The sequence below is a fragment of the Epinephelus moara genome, chromosome 20 (genome assembly GCF_006386435.1).
Source record: "Epinephelus moara isolate mb chromosome 20, YSFRI_EMoa_1.0, whole genome shotgun sequence".
Classification (NCBI taxonomy): Eukaryota; Metazoa; Chordata; class Actinopteri; order Perciformes; family Serranidae; genus Epinephelus; species Epinephelus moara.
This window is the reverse complement of record NC_065525.1, coordinates 9213000-9231933: the sequence shown is the minus strand read 5'-3', so window position 1 is coordinate 9231933 and position 18934 is coordinate 9213000. Positions and strand designations below refer to the sequence as shown.

Here is an 18934-nt window from a genome sequence, read left to right as displayed (position 1 = left end):
AAGGTTGCTATCTCCACCACTGGACAGCTTACAGTATGTCACTTCAGTTTGCCTATTGGTTGAGCGGATGCAAATGGAAAAAGTCTTCGAAGGCAATTCATGGGGGAGCTACCCAGTGGGCAGTTCCTCACATATCCCTTTTCCACCGACATGGAACGGGTTGTGTTCTGGTTCCTGCATTTGGAGCTGTTCAGAGCATATCGACCAAAAATAAATTGGTTTGGAACCTGAAAAGTTGGTTCCCAGCTGGAACCAAAAAATAGCAGGTTTTTTCTTTACGACATCAGTGGGTATGTCATATTCTACAGGTTGGAAAGAAAAAGTTGAGAAGACAACAATAGAGATGTTTAGTAAGAAATTATCTGGAAAAAAAAAAGCGTGTGTAGCGGACTCATTATTAGCTCGTCCATGCTTGTTTTTGGATAAAACAAACATCTGTGATAACAGAAAAAAGGTTTGCTTGTAATCAATGTGATCTGCCATCTTGCTACTACTGTTTACTTCAGCTGTGCATAGTGCAACACCCTTCGTTGATGACACATCCTTGATTACAATGGTACTGTTCAAAACTGGTGGAAAAACAGGCTGGTTTGCATGATAGTACCAAGAGTCCTGACATAACCATTTAAAGAACCAGAAGTAATTTGGTGCAAAAGGGGTATCAGGGAGTCCCCAGAACTGTTCACTCCAAAAAGTGACATAGATAATTAGGTATCACCTGGGTGGTGTACAAGCAGTCAGGTTTAAGTATAAGCATTGGATTGGCTTGCAGAACAATTAACATATGTACATTTATAGAAGTAGTGGAGTAGTGGAGGTAAATGGAGCAAGATCATAACTCTGGATAATCCACAGGACCTCGCTGTAAAACCCCTGACAACTGTCCACAGTGAGTTCCTAGGATTATCCAGAGACACCTGGACAGTGTTTCTGAAAAGGGATGCTGCTGTTAAATATTTAAAATGTAATTTATCATTGCTGCGAGCACCACAAGTTAGATAGATTCCATTCACCTCCATTAATTTGGCTGCATGCACAAACCTCAGAGACAGATGTCACAAAGCTTTGTCAAATAAAACCCGAAAAAGTCTGCATAGTTAGACATCAGTTTTTTTTGTGATTTGGTTGAACTGACCCTTTAAGAAACCACCTGAGGAACGTGTGGAGGTATGTGTTACTAAATGGTAACTTGAGCCGCACAGCTTTGCTCTCTACATCCAGGTCTCTGTTTCATCCTGTCATAATTAATGCAGGAGTTCATGCAAGAGCGATCAGGAAGCAGCAATTAAGCATAACTATGCATGACGAGTGTGACAGGATAACAGGAGCAGAGTAATGCGCACTTTACAAAAACCACACAAATTCACACACACCTTTCACTGTCGAGCGCTGCGGCCTAGAGGTATGCATACTATCTTTCCGTCCAAAAACCACACATGAAACGCAAAACTATGTGTGGAAAAAAGGTTTAGCCGAAGGGGGGAGTCGTCTCTTAACTGTGGTGTAAAAACACTGAGCTGCTCGCACATAAAATGCTCTCAGACATGTCAGCCATGCCAAATAAAGCCACACTACAAGTCAGATAGGTTTTGCTCTTTATTTCAACACAAACAGTCATGTGTAATAATGTGCTGACTGGCATTATGATGCAGCCACAGTGCATCTGAGAACTCTTGCTGTAGCCTCAGAGTCGCTGATCTAGAGTCATCTATCTTGACATAACAGGCTGAATGTCATGGACTAAGCGGCCCAAACTGTCCCTGATCAACAACATAAATTAGCTACACACACGTCATTTTGGTATTTGGATACAGCTAACAGCTAACTCCACAGAAACAGCATCATCGGTCACTTCTAGGTGTTACAAGGTTATTCATTCTCACCATTTTACAGTTAGACAAAGTCAACCATGTAAGATCTGACATCACAACAGCCTGACAAAAATACAGAGAGATTTAGGATGAAAGATGATCTTAAAATAATGTACTCTGATATCTTCTGTTTAATTTTCTGTTGCTTATTGTCCATGCAGTTCCTGGAAGAGCGTAGCAGGAAGAAGAGCTAATACTGCTTTGCAGCAACTTTTTCCAGGATGTAAAAAATGAACTGAGGCTTAAAATAGTTCCCTTAATGTCACAGTAGTCAGAGATACGGGGGCTGTGGGATTACTAAATGGGGTCATTTCTCACAAAAGCATCTTAAAATCCAATCTTACAGGTGTTCGTACTCACAGTTGGACTCAAATCACCTGATTCAGATGTTATCACTCTGATACATAGGCACTGCTAGTGGTTATCAGTGTTACAGATAATGTTTAGTCAGCTCCTGCTACACCAGGTAGTATGTTTAGAATGTCGTTATCAGCTGTTAAACAACTGTGTTTCTTGTTATACAACATGTATATGAGCTGACGTTGTCACTGGGAGATGGAAGGGATGATGGATGGTGTGACATCCAGGCGAGATGGCTGCCAAGCTGCAGACCTGTTCGAGACCAACATACAACAACACCAGCTGTTCCTTAGCGAGACATCAAGGCGTTTCCAGCAGCATTTCTGTCCCCAAGGATGTCATTGTTTTGAAGGTCACAAGCAAGTCTCAAGTCTTTGCGTTTAAGTCTCAAACCAAGTCTAAAGTTAGGACAGGCATGTCTCAAGTCTTAAACTTTGCGTTTCCACTCCTAAGCAAGTCATACTGCGCTCTTTTGAATATACGTACCTGATATCTTGATACCTGTAACTGTAATGTATCAATACTAGCACTATATTTGCTAGTCAAAAGACTCAAGTCACAAGTCATTGGTGTTAAAGTCCAAGTCGAGTTGCAAGTCTTGTTTGATTTCAAATCAAATTCGACTCGAGTCTGAGTCACTCACTTCTGCTGATAACCACTACTAACATTTTTTTAATAGAGTGACAACATTTGAAATCAGTGTTTAACTGGACAGGCCTGGCAACATTGTAAAAACTTACATAAAAGGACGTGTTTCTAAATTAATACAGCATTTTTGTGAAACTGGGCATGAGAATAAGTGCATCATCAAGTGATCAGGTGAGTTAAAGATGAAAAGCCAAGGAGGCCAAAAACTTGGCTCCAGATGAAGCATGATTTTGGACTTTTTGTTTTCCATAGATCGTTGAATGAATTTGTTAATCTGACAAGAAACATATAATCTGACATTGTAGATAATGTGTAATCTGTAAATGTAGATCTACTGTGCGGGCTCACACTTGTATTCCAGCTGTGTTTGTCTTTCTTACACCATAACGATAAAGCCGTCCGTCTGATAGAGGGAATAATTCCTTGACTTGCACCTTGATGTAAGCGTGAAGCTTTTCTCATCTGCTTTTTGATTGTGGTTGAGTGAGATGCTTTTGCGGAGAAACACCCAAAGAACAGTCCAACCAATATTTAGTTTACTTGTCATGAGGCGTAACAGTCAGCCTGTGAAAACAGTTGTATAGTAGATCCTGTTACTCTGGATGGAGCACTGCAAAGTTTAATTAAAGATCCAGTTGCACTGTGGGAAATGCAGCATTTGGTGGTTTTGGAGCTTCACTCATACTAGGAGCTAAAAATCAGAATACCTCAGTCTGTGCTGCTTAAATTTCAACCATTCTTTTCTCTCTCTTTTTTTTACCTGTATATAGTCTTTTTTGTTCTCTTCAGGTGTCTGTAATTATACAAAGAATCTGTGCAGTAAATCACTCTTTGCTTGCTGAAATGCTCACAGCTCATAGAAATATGTTACTTTTGATGAGAGGTTGAGAGTTGACTTTGTCTTGTTTGAAATGTCACAAGCCAGAAAGGTTGAGAACCAATGAAACGGCGACAAAAGAGCTGCAATGACAACAATTAGGAATCAGATATTTAATGTTTAAATCCAACCTTTGAAAGCTGACCAGTGCAGGACCCAGCTCTGACGTACTGTTAAATAAATAGGACTTTTTGTGCTTTAATGACATTCACTCTTTCACTGAGGACAATATCAAGTGATCTGCGCTGCTTAGCCAGCAGGAAGTGAGTGTTTCAACTCTAATCCACAAAGTCTGCAGTTTTCAGTTTTCCAAAAACTGATAAGAGTAGCAGTATTTTGACTGGCTATGATTTCTGTAAGTGTTCATCTTATTTTGAAGAGGCTGAGGTGAATCTGAAGCTGATCTCACCTTCATCGTGCATTTGTTTGACTGAAAGAGCTTTCACAGCACCTTGACCTGACTGTATGTTTAATGTTTACTGTGCATTAAGGTACACTGGATGATGACCTTTTAAAGGAAACCTGTCTGTTCATGGCCATTAGGCCTACTTACAGAGTCCAACACTCAGCCTCACCTTTCAGTTGCTTCAGCAGAAAAGTCAGACTGTATCCTGACAAAAGCAAGCTGTGATTAACTCTTTATAAACCTGTGATCAAGTTTACCTTAACGTTAGTTTCGCGCTGAAAACTACAGATTACAAGTGGCTTATTATAATACTCTTCTAGGCTATTTCTCTTAATAAGTGGTACTTTTTTGACTCTCTCATGGAAGTCAAAGGTCAGCTATGGAGCAGCATGGCCTATCAAACCTCTCTACGCATGCTGTCCCTCCTAGCTTATTGTGCAACTACATATAGGAATTATTGCTATAGAATTACAGTGTCCGGACTGAGGTGCATTTTGGGTAGGGAAGATCATACCCCAGTACTGCCAACACTGATTCTCTGCCCCTGAGTTTGTGGCTTTGAAATGCATAAAAGTCCAACATGCTTCCAAACAAAGTGAGTCTATACCAGTGACTCGCACACAGGTGGGTTGTCCGAGTCCTGGCTGTGCATGGAGCTCAGACCTGTGTCCGAGTCCTCATCGTTTGTGTTGCAGGCCTTGGACAGACCTCTGGCCTGCTCCACCCAGACGCTGCTCTTCTCTGCTGACTCCGGCTCAGCCTCAGCGCTCACTGCACCCAGCTCTGCCTTACCATCATCAGTCAGTGTGTTGTTCGCCTGCTCTATCTCCATGGTCTCAACTTTTGCAAGTAGGTCCAGAAGTTCACTCTCCCTGGTCTCCCAGAGTGCCAGACTCAGGTCCAAGTCCCCCCTGATGGCGTCCAGGTCTGTCTTCAACCGCAGGCCGATGTACAGACTAGTGTCCAGCTGCGTTTTGATCCTCTCCTCCTCCAGCGCGAACTCGTTCTCAGACAAACTTTCCACATCTGTCTCCACAGCAGGAGCGCCAGACGCTGCCAGGCACATCTCCTCACAGACGCTGTCTGTGTCCTTCGCCGCCTCCGCTCCTTTCTCCTCCCGCCGCCGCTTCATCCACCGCCGATTCAGCTCCTCCTGGATCTCCCCGGTAATGCTTTCCACGAGCGCCTCGCGCTCTGTCAGCTCCTCCTGCAGCCGCACCACCTCCTCACACCGGCGCGCGTACTCCTCGAACTGCGCCACCGACTCCGCTGTGCACCGCGCGTCCTGCCGCTCCGCTTTGCGCTTACAGTCCGAAGGAACTGAGCCCTCCGCGGAGGCGTCCACCATGTATGTGTCCTGCACATAGTTCACCCCGTGTCTCTTGATGCGGTCGAAGTGCACTTTGGCCTCGTACCTCTCGATCTCCCGGTCCAGCTCCTTGATCCTCTGGATCTGCTGGCGGATTGTGTGGTCCTGGGAGATCACCAGGTGAACCAGCGTCTCCATCTTCTCCACGGAGCCCTTATCTTTAGAAACAGCCTGCTCTTTCTTTTTGTTCATCTTATCCAACTTCCTGAAAGCCTTCCTGACTATGCGCCTCTGCTTCTCCTGGGATAGATTAGCGGCAGCGGCCGCGGCGGTCCAGCAAGTCCTGGCGGTGCCCTTCAGCACCCCGCCCGGACCGCCGCTCTCCCGGCTCTGGACCACCCGGGCCTCGGCGCTGCGGGGCCCGTTGTTGGGCAACGAAGCCTCGTTCTTCACCAGGACGAAGCGGACATTCTCCTGCTCGTCCCCCCAGGCGCTCCACAGACGGAGGATTTTGGTCTTGTTGGGTAAAATCCTCTCGAAACCTCTCCATTTCTCCACCACGCAGTAGGACTGCGGGGAGCCGGACAGCATCGCTGCTGAGGCGCCCTGCTGCAGGTTCTGGTCCTCCAGCAGGACTTTGACCACGTCGGCGCAGGTGGTTCGCTTCGTCAGCCCGGAGACCAGCTTCTCCTCCCGGCAGACCCACACAGAGATCTTCCCCTCCTCCGGCTCCATCTCAACCAGAGAAAAAGTTTCTACAACGTCAGTCTGTGTGTGGAAACTCAAAAAGTAACGGAAATGAAAGTAGTCTTTAGATTTCTGACAACATTTGAAGTTGACTTAAAACTTAATTAGTCCTCTGTGGGAGAAACTGAATCAAAACATTCATCCAGAAACAAATCCTCTGCGCTCCCGTCGCTGCTTATCAGCTCCCGCTTTCAACACGCTCAGTCCGACACTATAACCTTGTTACGCTTTTGAAGGACTGTCAAAGTTGTCCACAAAAAATATTATTTCCATTCATATTTTCCCAGTGGTCTGTTCCCGGGCTGCCTGCCGGGACTTCATCCCTCTCTCCCGGGCAGATCGATCTCAGCCCTGCGCACTGCTCCGGAGAGGAGAGGAGAGGAGAGGAGGGGAGCGTCCTTGTGTCAGGACAGGCTGCTCTCTGCTGTGTGCGGGACAAAACAAGAGGGTGCTGTAAGGCTGGGACACGCCTCCCCCACTCCCCCTCTCTGTGTCTCTCTCTTTCACACACACACACACCCACACACACACACACACACTCCTCCTACATAGGCAAACCTGGACTGAGATAGTGAGGCAAACATGCAGTAGGCCTAGTTATTGTTGAGTTTGACGTCACAGTGAAGGAAAGGTTTCACTGCTGCTAAATGCCTCATTTTACAATGAGTGTTTTTTTTATTGTTTGGGTTTTTGTTTTTGTTTGCAAAGTTAATGTATCCATGATCAGTAATCCCAGATTCTGCTTTTAATCTCTGCCATTTACACACTTCTCACATGACGTTTATAGGCTAATTAGACGTAGCTATCATACTGTGCCTGGTGCGTCTTCAAGGTAAAAGATTAGTGTTTGCATTTCTTAAAGAATGTTATGTAACATTGTGGATCTCGTACATCCGTTGCATACAAGCCTTTTAAACTAGTAGCTACTGTTTTAAAAGTGTACAGTCCGTGGTTTTCCAGGCCCTTATCAAAGTCTTTTAACAGGCAGACCACCCATTCCATGTTCAGCAAGTCCAGGTATTCCTTCAACTAAAGTCCAAAGCTCCTTCCAGTTTAGAAGAATTAGTCCTGTAGCAGATAAGCAACCCAACATTCATAGGTGGACAACAGTGACTCCAACATTATTATCCTATGTCAAGCCCAGCAAGCATGCTTTGGGACACACTGGGAAATTAACATAAAAAAACCCTCTGACATAAAAGATATGGCTTCTAACCAGAGAGTTGAACAGCTGGACAGTCCCATTGCAAGTGGAATAATGAACCTCGGCTGCCACAATTGTGCCAGCATTAATCAGGACGTATGTCATCCATCTTGAATAATCTAACAAGAGTAATATATGCTCTGCACAGAATCTTACTTGGTACTTGTGCTTTGAGTATTTACACTTTATTCTCCCTTATACTTCTACTCCACCACATTTCGTGGGCATATATTGTAGCCTACTTTTTACTCCACTTTGTTTGACATGTCAGCACAATCTTATAAAAAAAAACATGAAATGGATAACATGAAAACAATGCCAATGCAAACACCATGAGAATCTTTTGTCATCACAAATCACAAATTAAGTATAAAGAGAAAGATAGTGCATGGAAGGGGTGGATGGGTCAAACAAACATGGACTTTCAACCAGGAGACCGCCATTCATGTCCTGTGTTAAACCAAAAGTCAACATAGTTACATGACCTTGTAAACTTAACGTCACTATAAAGTACTTTACGCAGGTATTTTACGTAACTACACAAAGTATGCATGTTTACCTCACTTATGTCCTGAACATAGTAATTTTAACCCAAAACATTATCTATTCCTGAACCCAACCAAACACTGTTCACTGTTCATAATAGACTTTGCATTGGTATTGTTTGTGTGTTGCCAGCATGTCATTTTAACACATTTTGTGCCCACAACCCCATAATGCGTTGTTAAGAGGTCGTGTCCATCTCACGTATTTCTGTGAGGCTGTGTTTAACATGTGTAGTTGCAAATAAGTCTGGATATAAAGTGTTTTCATGCAGAATTCAGGATCAAGTTACACAATATGATGCATGTATCTATAAACATGCATCATATTGTGTAACATTTTTCAGGCCAAGGACGCCTAAGCTGAAAGAGACACAGAGGAGGAACCTCCTACTGCATACATATGTAATTGAGTTGCATAAACTGGGCCTACAATAATTTGTAAGGCAGCCTAAAGTGCCATGTATAAAAATACTTTTACATAGTGCACATAAAACAGAGCTATTAGAATAATGATTATTTATTGAACTACATTTTTATAAATCATACATTCATTTGAGGATTCATGTAGTAACAGTTGTTTTTTTTTATGAATATGTTGGTTTATCTTTGCTGATCATATGTTGGATTCATATTAATGTATATTTTCAGATGTATAGAAATTTAATGAAACAACTTAAAAAAAAAAAAATCAAACAATATGTTGACACCCCCCTGCAGTAACTCCGAGGACCCCATAAGGGTTACAGACTCCCTGTTGAAGATCCATGGTGTAAGCTGATATTTAAAGTACCCAACTGTGTATAAAGCAGTATATTAAAATCAGCTCTACCTACAGTAGTAAAACGCAGCTGCATCAATAAAGCTGACTTATCCAATTATAATAACACGAATGAGAAGAGGCCATTCTGTGTAATTATATTTGTTTTCTTACACTTATGTTATTATACTCAAAGTAAATTTTTGAGTGCAGAATTTGTAATTAAGTATTTTTCCATTACGAATTAAAGCACCGAAAAACGTGGTTTCAAATCTTCACTATTTCTCTTTAGTATTTGATATTAATCATGTTTAGCTCCCCGGGCAACACGAGCAAACAACCCTACATCCTTTTTAAATTAGGTACATAAAGCCGGTGAGAGGCGCACAGACAGACAATAGGGCCCCATTGCTCATCATAAAAAGCTGATTTAGAAAATAGGTTCAAAGGCCTTTAAAGGGACAGTTCACCCCAAAATAAAAAAACACATATATTTCCTCTTACCTGTAGTGTCATTTATTAATATAGATTGTTTTGGTGTGAGTTGCTGAGTGTTGGAAATATCAGCTGTAGAGATGTCTGCCTTCTCTCCAATATAATGGAACTAGATGGCACTCGGTTTATGGTACTCAAAGTGCCAAAAAAATACATTAAAAAACAACAAAAACTCAACAGCAATGTCTCTCTCCAGAGATCGTGACCCAGTTAGATAATCCACAGACCTTGTTGTGTGCAGTTTCATGTAGGCCTAGGAACTGTTTTCTTTCTACCAAACTACACCTGCTAACTGTATCACCTCGCAGAAGGAAGTGTGCATCTACTGTTAGCTCACCTAGATGCTAGGTTGTAACATTAGCTAGCTCAGTGATTCACTGAGCTAGCTAATGTTACAGCTCAGCAGAAGAGGACGCCATTTATGTTTACTTCTTGCACTCTCATGAGCATGAGCCTCTCATACATGAGTAAATGCACACTTCCTTTTGCGCTGTGGTACAGTTGGCAGGTGTAGTTGAGGAGAACGAAAATAGTTCCTACATAAAACTGCTCACAACAAGGTCTGAGGATTATTTTGATCAGCCAGGTCATGATTTGTGGAAAGAGACATTGCTGCCGAGTTTTTCAATTTTTTTTTTTTTTTTTGAGCAGAGTGCCATCTAGTTCCATTATATTGGAGACAGGCAGACACGTCTACGGCCAATATCTCCAACACTTAGCAACTCACACCAAAACAATCTAGACTGATAAACAGCACTACAAGTTAGAGGAAAAATATGTGTTTTTGAATTTGAATGAACTGTCCCTTTCAGTGACAGATTTCAGTAAGTCCTGCACCTTTGTGTAGAAACCCTTATTTAATCAGCACAAAATGTAAAGGATACTGAGCCTTGCCAAAGATGAGTTAAAATCACAAACCCTGTATAATATAGCTGGTGCCTTGTGGTGTATTTTTGATTTCCCCCCTGAATTTCTTAACTAATTTTAGGTTTGGTTATTTACATATCTTATATTCTCAGTGGTTTTTTTTCATTTATTTATTTATTTTGCTGCAGTTATGTGGACGTATTTAGAGGCATTTTATGACATCCCACACAAAGTAGAACTAATGAGTCCAGGTTACGAGCCAAGCTAAAACACAGATGAAGCTCTTACTCAGCAGTGTTGCACTGCAGTATGCATTGTTATACAGTTTCATCTTCATAATCCCCACACAGCCGAATAGAGCTCAGCTGGATTGATCATAAAGCAGAGAGAAATCCGTCTATTACACTGCAGGGTTCGGATATAGTGTCTGACCTCATAATCTGCTCTTTCAACTATTTCAGGCCACAATATGGTCGCTGACATTCATAAAAGGATTTATCTGCAGTGAGTGTTTTGGTGTGTGTGAGTATCACATTAATGGCAAGTGTTCATCCCCACCAGCCGCCATTAGTCCATTAGTTTGTGTACTCTAACCTTAGCTCAGAGTGATGCATCAGGCCACGTTTGTTGGTAAAATAACTGCTTGGAAAACCATCTGGGAATGTGAACACACACTAATGCATGTATGTGTGTGTGTTTGCACATATCAGACACAAACACACCATCTTACTCACAGCAGCATTTGCACCCACGTTCAGAGCATGCATCACAAACACACTCGATTTGGATAAAGAGGATTGTCGGTACTGCGTCTGGGATGTGAGATAACAGAGGGGTTTTCTTATCTTTGATCCCATTTCCTGTGAGGTCATCACATCTGTCTGGACTGCAGACTTATTATTGGTTGTCAAGGGTTTGGTACTTTCTGTGTTACCACAATGCGCATGATCACAAAGTAAAGCCGACTAACCCAAACATGCACTGTCATAAAAAAGCTCTGTTGTTGGGTTATAGTAAATGTAAGTGTTAGCTGAGCCTATTTTTTGCCCCTTTGTGATCGTAAACACGATGTGGTGTTATGCATAGGTGTAATCCATCAAATACAATGAGATGTGGTAATAACTCCATTATCTAAATAGCAAATTAATATGAATGTTTGGGGCTGTTTATGCAAATGTGTGCATGAAAGTGATGCTTCAAGTTCATCATGCCATAAATAGAAATACAGAGCTTCTGTAGGGCCATGGGTTTAATTCCTGGAGTATGGCTACCTCTGGTGTTCACAAAGGAAACTACATCATCAGAGTCCAGGCTCATTTACACTTTAAATTACCAGAAAAATATCTTACATTTTTTCTCAATTGCTTTGGGATATTTCATAGTCATTTCCACACATAATGCAAAAGAATACATGCAATTACCTTCAGTTGACCAAGCTATGCATTTAAGGTATAAGTGGTTATAATGGGTTACATTGCTTTTCTAACTGACTGTAAGTTATGTTTAGCATTGTGCTGGCTGTGTTACTCCTCACATGCAAAATATCTGAGCCAACTGATGCAACCATTCAAACAGAACTGTCTCATATTTTCAGTAATCTGGTGTCATAATGCCACAGATTATCAACATGTTGGTCCTCAACTCATAGTGAAACTTGAAACAAAACATGTCACTCACATGTCAAAGTCAGTTTACAGGTCCCGCTCTGCAGACATCACTCCTCAAACACCTTTGCATTTGCAGAGCGGGTGGAAATGAGGTTTACATGGTACAGTAATTAGCAAAGGTGTGGACTCGAGTCACATGACCTGGACTTGGGGTCAAAAATTTGATGACTTTAGAAGAAGACGACAAAATCAAAAAGACTTGCAACTGGATTTGGCCTTTAACACCAATGACTTCACTTGGACTTGAGTCTTGTGACTTGAAAACACTTGGTCTTTCCCCAAAGCACGGAGATTAAAATGTATGTTATTTAAAAAGTGTGCCACAAATCAATTCATTTTTCCTCATTTCTTGAATCAACTAATGATAACACTTTTCATTTCCAGCAAGTCGACACTTAATTTGCTAGATGCACTGTGACTGAACAAATTTGACACCATCCAATCAAGATGAAGGAGGGAACCATGCAGAACATTACATTACTGAGTGGGAGCTGGAAAAATGATAAATTAATATAATTAAATTAATGATAAAGATAATTTTGTTTGCGTACAAAAATTACGTGGTGGTTAACAAAAAAACAATTACAGTATGCAAAACGTGCAGGTTAAATATTACAAACAGAGATGTGACAACTTCCAACAAACTTATTTTAATGAATACATACAACATGTTAAAAGCATTAATGGTTTTGGAAAATTTAATAGTTATTATTCTGTTGGTAAAATAGCATTAGACTTGACAAGGAGCACATTATAACTTGTTTAAGACGGGACTTGACTCAAGACTTGTCATTCTTGACTTGGGACTTGAGTGCAAAGAATAGAGACTTACTACCGTCTTAAAAAAAACAATGACAAGGTCCCACCTCTGGTAGTAACCGTTACCGAAGTTACCGAAAATGAACAAGGCAGACCTCATAAAGGGACGATGGACAGCTCATAAAAAAGAGAGGGTGTCTACATATGTCAGTTTGGTCAGAGGAACCTGTGGACATGGAGGGACAGACAAAAGGAGGACCAAGCTGACATTCTGCCTGTGAGGACATCACAGCAGAGACATGTAGAGGACAGCTGCACCATGCCAAAAACATTTTCTGTGTGTGCTTTGTAAAGACAAATGTTTTACTGTGACCAGAAAAGCAAGCAGAGGCTGCTCTTGAAAAATGTATTATTTCCACCCTTTTGTTAGTTCAGCTTAAGTTTTAAATTTTACAAAGAATTTGCTTTGAGCTGCCCCTGGCCCCGAGGAGGGCTCTGGCCAGTTGCAGGTCTCGTGCCTTGTCTTGCCTTGGAGGGAGTTTGTCCGCTGAGGAGTGACATTCTTTGTTTTCTTAGTTTTTTTGTTTGTGTCACTCAGAGGTAGAGGGTGGTACCTTCACTGCTGACCTCGTGTGACCAAGTAGCTGGTGCTGAAGCCACAACTCAACAGTTCTGTTTGGTGCAAAGGGGCAACATGACACAGATTTAAAGACTGTAACTACAGCTGCTGTGCTGCAAACACCAGCCATTTACTGGAGCTCCTCAATCTTCATGTGTATCCTTCATGTCCTCAGACTTGCAGCTCTGTTCATCACTCGTTGAATCTGGTCTTACCGTGTTCTGATACACTGCCGTCACGCTTTGGGTTTTTATAACGGCATTGAATTTGTTTTACTGTACTTTCATTTATTCATTTTCTGAGACTGTTATGTATAAAGTACACACACCATAAATGGGAAGGTGAACTTCTCAGGGAGAAACCTGACTGTGAAGGATATTCTACTTTATTTGGGGACAATAAAGTTCTGTGCTGTACAGTTTAACTGATGTGAGATTTTTAAAAACGCAAGCATGTCAGAAAATGTGCTTAAGCAACTGAGGAAATCTGCAACTGAAGGTCCACTTACTTATCCATCTCACATTATTAATCAGTGTACAGTATGTGACATTGCTCAGTTGTGATCATGACCTGTAACTTTGCTCATATGGTTACAGCTTATATACATTATGATTTCAGTCAAATATAACAAAAATAAAATGCTCTTGATGGATTCAGAGATCATGAATGTAATTGTAAATGAGGACTTATGAGTAAAGACAAAAATCCCAGATCACAGTTTGGAACTGACCATTTATTTAAACTGAATAGCATATGCGTACAAAGTCTCTACAAAGCTAGAAAATATCTAACATACTTTTAGCCATGAGGGGGAAAAAAGTTACAAAGCAAAGATCAGACCCTGTGCAGTACCAATAGACACACATGACTAGCTTTTGGATTTTTCCTAAATGTACTCTCTTCTTCGCAAAATAGGATAAACATTAGAATATCAAAGATATACACAACATCTGTAATAAACGTTATTGTCACCTTTATATAAAGCACCTTATCAAAAACCCCTCAGTGCACGTACAGATGTGCTGCACGTGCGCCGGAGTGAAAAGATTCAAGGCCATTTTGGAACTGATTACAGACAGGATTTCTGAGCCACGTGTGGTTCGGAAAAGAAGATAACATAAATTTAAACTTGCACGTACGAGACGACATTAACAACACAGACGACAATGAAACTCAGAAACTCAGCAGTTTACTGACCTTTGAAACCTTCTGAATAACCTTTAGGCAGCATAGATACACTGCTTTTTGTGTGGCTTTATTAGTGTGAGCACATTCTCCAGCTGGTTATAACAGGCAGGCGTTCACCAGTAAAGCCCTACAGTTGTGAATTTTAACACATTTGGGGCATTTTAATAAATCAGTTTCCTGTGGCCTTGTCATACAGTCTGCCAACCAAGATGATAGAGGTGTCCATATTTAATAAGGTCAAATTTTAAAGACGAAAACATGTTAAATGCACACTTTTCTAAACCTGGTTCAAACAGTTCTATTTCCAGTCCTTTTCATTTCATTTTATTTTTTACTTACATCTGTACAGTGTTACAGTGTAGCCCATGAGCTACTGATGTGTGGAGGCTGATAGTCATTTTCCCTCAGACTACGTTTTTGGCAGAAGCTTGTCAGTTACTCTAGCTTGTAAGAAATCCATTTCCCTCTGTGTCACGTGATGACTGTCTTTGGTAAGCAGGTGGTAGATAATGTCCAGACAAAGGGTCGTTATTGCAAAATCAGCTCGTCTGAAGCTGTGTGTTAGGTTACCATGTACATGTTACATGTTAGTACTCTGCTGTGAAGGTCTAGTAGTCTGCCCGCAAACAACAAACCACTGTAGTGTGAGATAGAGCTCTGGGAAAGTTAAAGGCAGGGGAATTCTGAAAGGGGGTTTCCTGACAGAATGATTCACCACCAGTGTGTTGAAAGGACTGCATTTTGTTGTGGACAGGTGGCTGTAACCCTGAGAGACACCCACAGGAGTCCTTAGACAAATAGAGTCAAAATATAGTGCTTGTGGACAATGGCAAATGTTAAACCTTTCAGCACAGAGAAGGAAGACTGATGGTCGTTCTACACCAGTCAGATCTGAGTCATCTTCAAGACCAAATATTTAGCTGTGACTAAAGATGGCTCATTTCAGTTCTGGTAAAATCGTAAAAGTTGCCCTAGACACAAACTAAATTTGTAAGGTTTTCTCCGCAGATTACTGGGTATTCTGGACACCACATAGCATCCCAGCTGGTCACACAGGAAAGTTCATTGTTGAATACAGCATGCTGATCACTGTTCTTTAATATGTTCTTCTGGGACCTCATAACAGAAAAATATGCAAACTGCGTTTAGTTTCAAAGATAGGAAAAATACTATTTCCCTACTACAGAAGCAATTCCTATACTCATAGCTGTGTCCTATCTTATCTCAGACCTCCTGTTTTATCTTTACTTAAGAAATCCTAACTATAACTGTAAATTCAATTATTCAGTGAACACTTGTCCAGTCATGCCTGTATCTTTGATTAGTAAGGCTACTTGAGATGGACAAACCATAACATCAATGGCTCTCATTTGCCACTGGCTAGCTGGCTTGTAATCGCGGACAAATAAATATAGGCATTCAATTTTAGCTATAAGGAACTTTTGGGAAGTTTTCTTCTCAATTATTTAAAATAGTTATTTATTAAAACGGAATTTAACATGTAAGGTTTCAGTAGCCTTTCAGTCGTTACATTTCGGTCTTCATGTTCCTTTCCATCGTCACTGTCATTAGCATACAGACCTACCAACAGTACTGCTGCCATTCTTGGCAGTTATCTTGATTTTAAGAAAGGGTATAAAGGGCCATACACATGTCGCGTTTTTATTCATTGTTTTTAATGTTAATATGGAGAAGAAGCTGATCATTTTAGTGCAGGGCTGCCAGAGCTTCACATCTCTCCCATAGCAGCAGGCCTACACACAAACAACACCTGGAAGAAGCTCAGCTCTGCTCTCAGGGCATCAGGTAAATAGGCTATGATATGGTGCTTGTTAAGGTTGCCTAGCAACCTCAGATGCAATCTGCTGCCACACTCCTGAAAGCTGGCACAGAGTAGGCACAAGAGTAGCGCCCAGCGCCAATCCTCGCCATTTCCAGGCAGTTAAAGACACGGCATGTGTACCAAAAATCCTAAATGTCAATCTAAACTGAGATAAGACAGGATTTCAGACTACAGAAGTTTCTGTCATGAAGTTCCTGATCTGTTTCAATTGATTTACAGTGGGGATGTGAAGATTTGCAAACTGGTCTTCCGTAGTAGTAACAAGTCTGAGTTGTATTTTATAAATGAGTTACCAAACAATACCTAGTGTGCATGTAATTCACAAATACATGTAAACGCTGCCATAAAATGAAGTGAACAAGAATGTGTCTCATTAACATTCTGTGGGAAATAAGAACAGCTAAGGATGGTTCACGGCCAACTGTTTACAAATTACAACAAGAAACAGCCATTAAATATGGAATTTGGATAATTAGCCCTCAGACACTTAAACTGGAGCACGTGATGCCTAATTATGCATTTATATTCACTAAAATACCTTTCTATACACCATTTACAACACCAAATTATCAGGACTTTCGTCAAACAGATTAGAAATGTCTACTGCTGATCACAACCAAAGGCACTTCATGCTGCCGAGCATGACACAGACGAACCAGCAATCATGACCTGCTACAGTACACTTCATCAACAGTTTTTTGGTTTTTAATTAATAAATGACTTTAATTCTGACATAATATCATCTAACTGGAAGAAACAAGTCCTGGACTGATTAAAAGAAACTGAGTCTTCAAACACTTTTCTCAAAATAATAACACAGGTGCCATGGCTTCTGGTCAGGGCAATCTTCAATTAAAATATGGACATAATAACATTTCAGGCTTCAACACATCGGTCAATATGGAAATGTTAAAGCTCAAGTTAGCTGGTGCAGGAATATCGAACTAAGCTAAGTTTAATTTGCAAAGTGAAACCTGATCAGAAAAACATAGGTTTGTTTTAACTCTTTGAAATGTTTCCTTCCTTGTATGCACACCATGAATGACGTTGTATAGTTTTTAGGATTCACAGTGCTTCCTAAAGGACTGACCTAAATATGTTTGATATTTAAAGCTATAATCCTTAAGATTTTCCAAAAAATCAAACCCTGTTTTTTCAGCAATAGCCACTCCATATATTCTTTAATTACCTCTCAGTGTGGAAGGCTTTTGTTGTTGGTGGCGGGGTCCGCCATACCCATACTGGATTCAAATTGCCTTACAGGACAGGTGTAATTCAGCTTTACTGTTTGTAATTTTCTCTCTTTGACATCAGCCTCACTACCCTGTATTATCTCCTCTAATGTCGTATCAGAGCTGTATTAAAGGGGAATTATGCCCAATCTCAGAATTCATAATTGTTATTTCCCATGATTTAAGACTGTCAAAAAATATTAGTTCACATAAAAAAACTCTCTCCCAAATCCAGAAACTAGGACTAGCACCCTAGAACAACTAGGGTGCTAAAACTCAAACTTGTGATGTCATCAAGTATAGCGTCTGGAGCTGCTCCATAGACCAGAGCCAAAACAGCCAGGACTGAAATCTTAAGGATCATAGCTTCAACATGCTTATTCATTTATTTATTCAATCTTAATGAAGAGTCACTTGTTGCACAAAAAGGTACCTGAATTGCTCAATTTCACTTATACTCTCTTATTAACATACATTTTTAGATAGTGTTCCTGGAATTAAAATATAGTCTATATGCTACTATCAATAAACAATTTCCCAAAGTTTAGAAGCTATTAATTTTTTTTTTAAAGAAAACATACAAAAAGGTAAAAATTTGATTTCTTTTCTTTGGGAACAAACCTCTTTTTTGTGCAAGAATGCAGCTCACACAATTTGCAGTGGCTATCTGTACAAAACCACCTGTATACTGTACTATACGATAACGCAGTAGTGTTATTTCCTTCTCTGGTTATTGATGATACACAGGGTCTGACCTTCAGTGTCCGTCAGTATCTTGGCAGATAACACACACACTTTTGTCACAGGGGGGCGAAAATTGTGATTTTCTTTTTTCGACCCTGGGTTGACTTTCCCAAAAGCACATGACAGAAGTATCACTTTCATTTCCATCAACAGAACTGCAAAATACAAATTTACTGTGAGAAAGGGGGGGAGAAACCAATTAGCAGGAGACATGACATCTCCAGGTGATATCAGAGTCACCATGTTCTCGGGAAAAACCACCCAGGTTGATTCTGATGCGTTTCTATGGCTGCACTACCACTTTGCTTTTTACAACTAATGAACATCTGATATTCAGGTTGGATTTAATATTTGGAAATGCTCCTGTTGAGGAGGGTTCTGCATCATATCTGACGTTAAATAAAAATCACCCAATCATTGTCGTGGTGTTTTGTGAGCAGCAGTGAAAATGCAGCCATTTTCTTCCGCAGTGAGTCGAGTTGTTTGGCTGAAAGACACTTTTGTAGAATTCAGTTTTTAGACATTTTACCTCCAATGTCACCATTAATCACCAAGCAAAAGGCCATATGTGTGCATGTGTGTGTGTGTTTGTAGAAGTGTATGTGCTATTCCTTGACGAGTCGGTAGATGTGGTGCTGAGCTCCGTGCTCACTGTTGGACACCTCAAACACACACGCCATACACAGCAAGGTCTCCTGAGTGTCTCTGTTGCTCACAACCTGGACGCACACACAGAGAGGAAAAAAAAGGATAAAAAAGTTAGGGGGTTAAATATGTATCTAAAAACACACACAAA

At 40.9% G+C, this 18934-nt stretch overlaps 2 protein-coding genes across 2 annotated transcripts in view; both read right to left on the bottom strand.

Annotated features, from left to right (window-relative positions):
• Positions 1 to 1583: 1583 nt before the first annotated feature.
• LOC126408308 (ras association domain-containing protein 10-like) lies at positions 1584 to 6640 on the bottom strand. Its single transcript, XM_050073788.1, has one exon. The coding sequence runs from the start codon at positions 6204 to 6206 to the stop codon at positions 4764 to 4766; it is 1443 nt and encodes a 480-aa protein (XP_049929745.1). The 5' UTR covers positions 6207 to 6640; the 3' UTR covers positions 1584 to 4763.
• Positions 6641 to 13845: 7205 nt separating this feature from the next.
• The window catches only part of LOC126407974 (transcriptional enhancer factor TEF-1-like), a 56207-nt gene continuing 51118 nt past the window's right edge, over positions 13846 to 18934 (bottom strand). Inside the window, exon 12 of the mRNA XM_050073309.1 lies at positions 13846 to 18857. Coding sequence (XP_049929266.1) covers positions 18744 to 18857 — 114 coding nt within the window. The 3' untranslated portion in view covers positions 13846 to 18743. The remainder of the gene's footprint in view (positions 18858 to 18934) is intronic.

Bases quoted from the DNA above. Each gene is read 5' to 3' on its own strand.
- LOC126408308 (XM_050073788.1), bottom strand. From the start codon at position 6,206: ATGGAGCCGGAGGAGGGGAAGATCTCTGTGTGGGTCTGCCGGGAGGAG.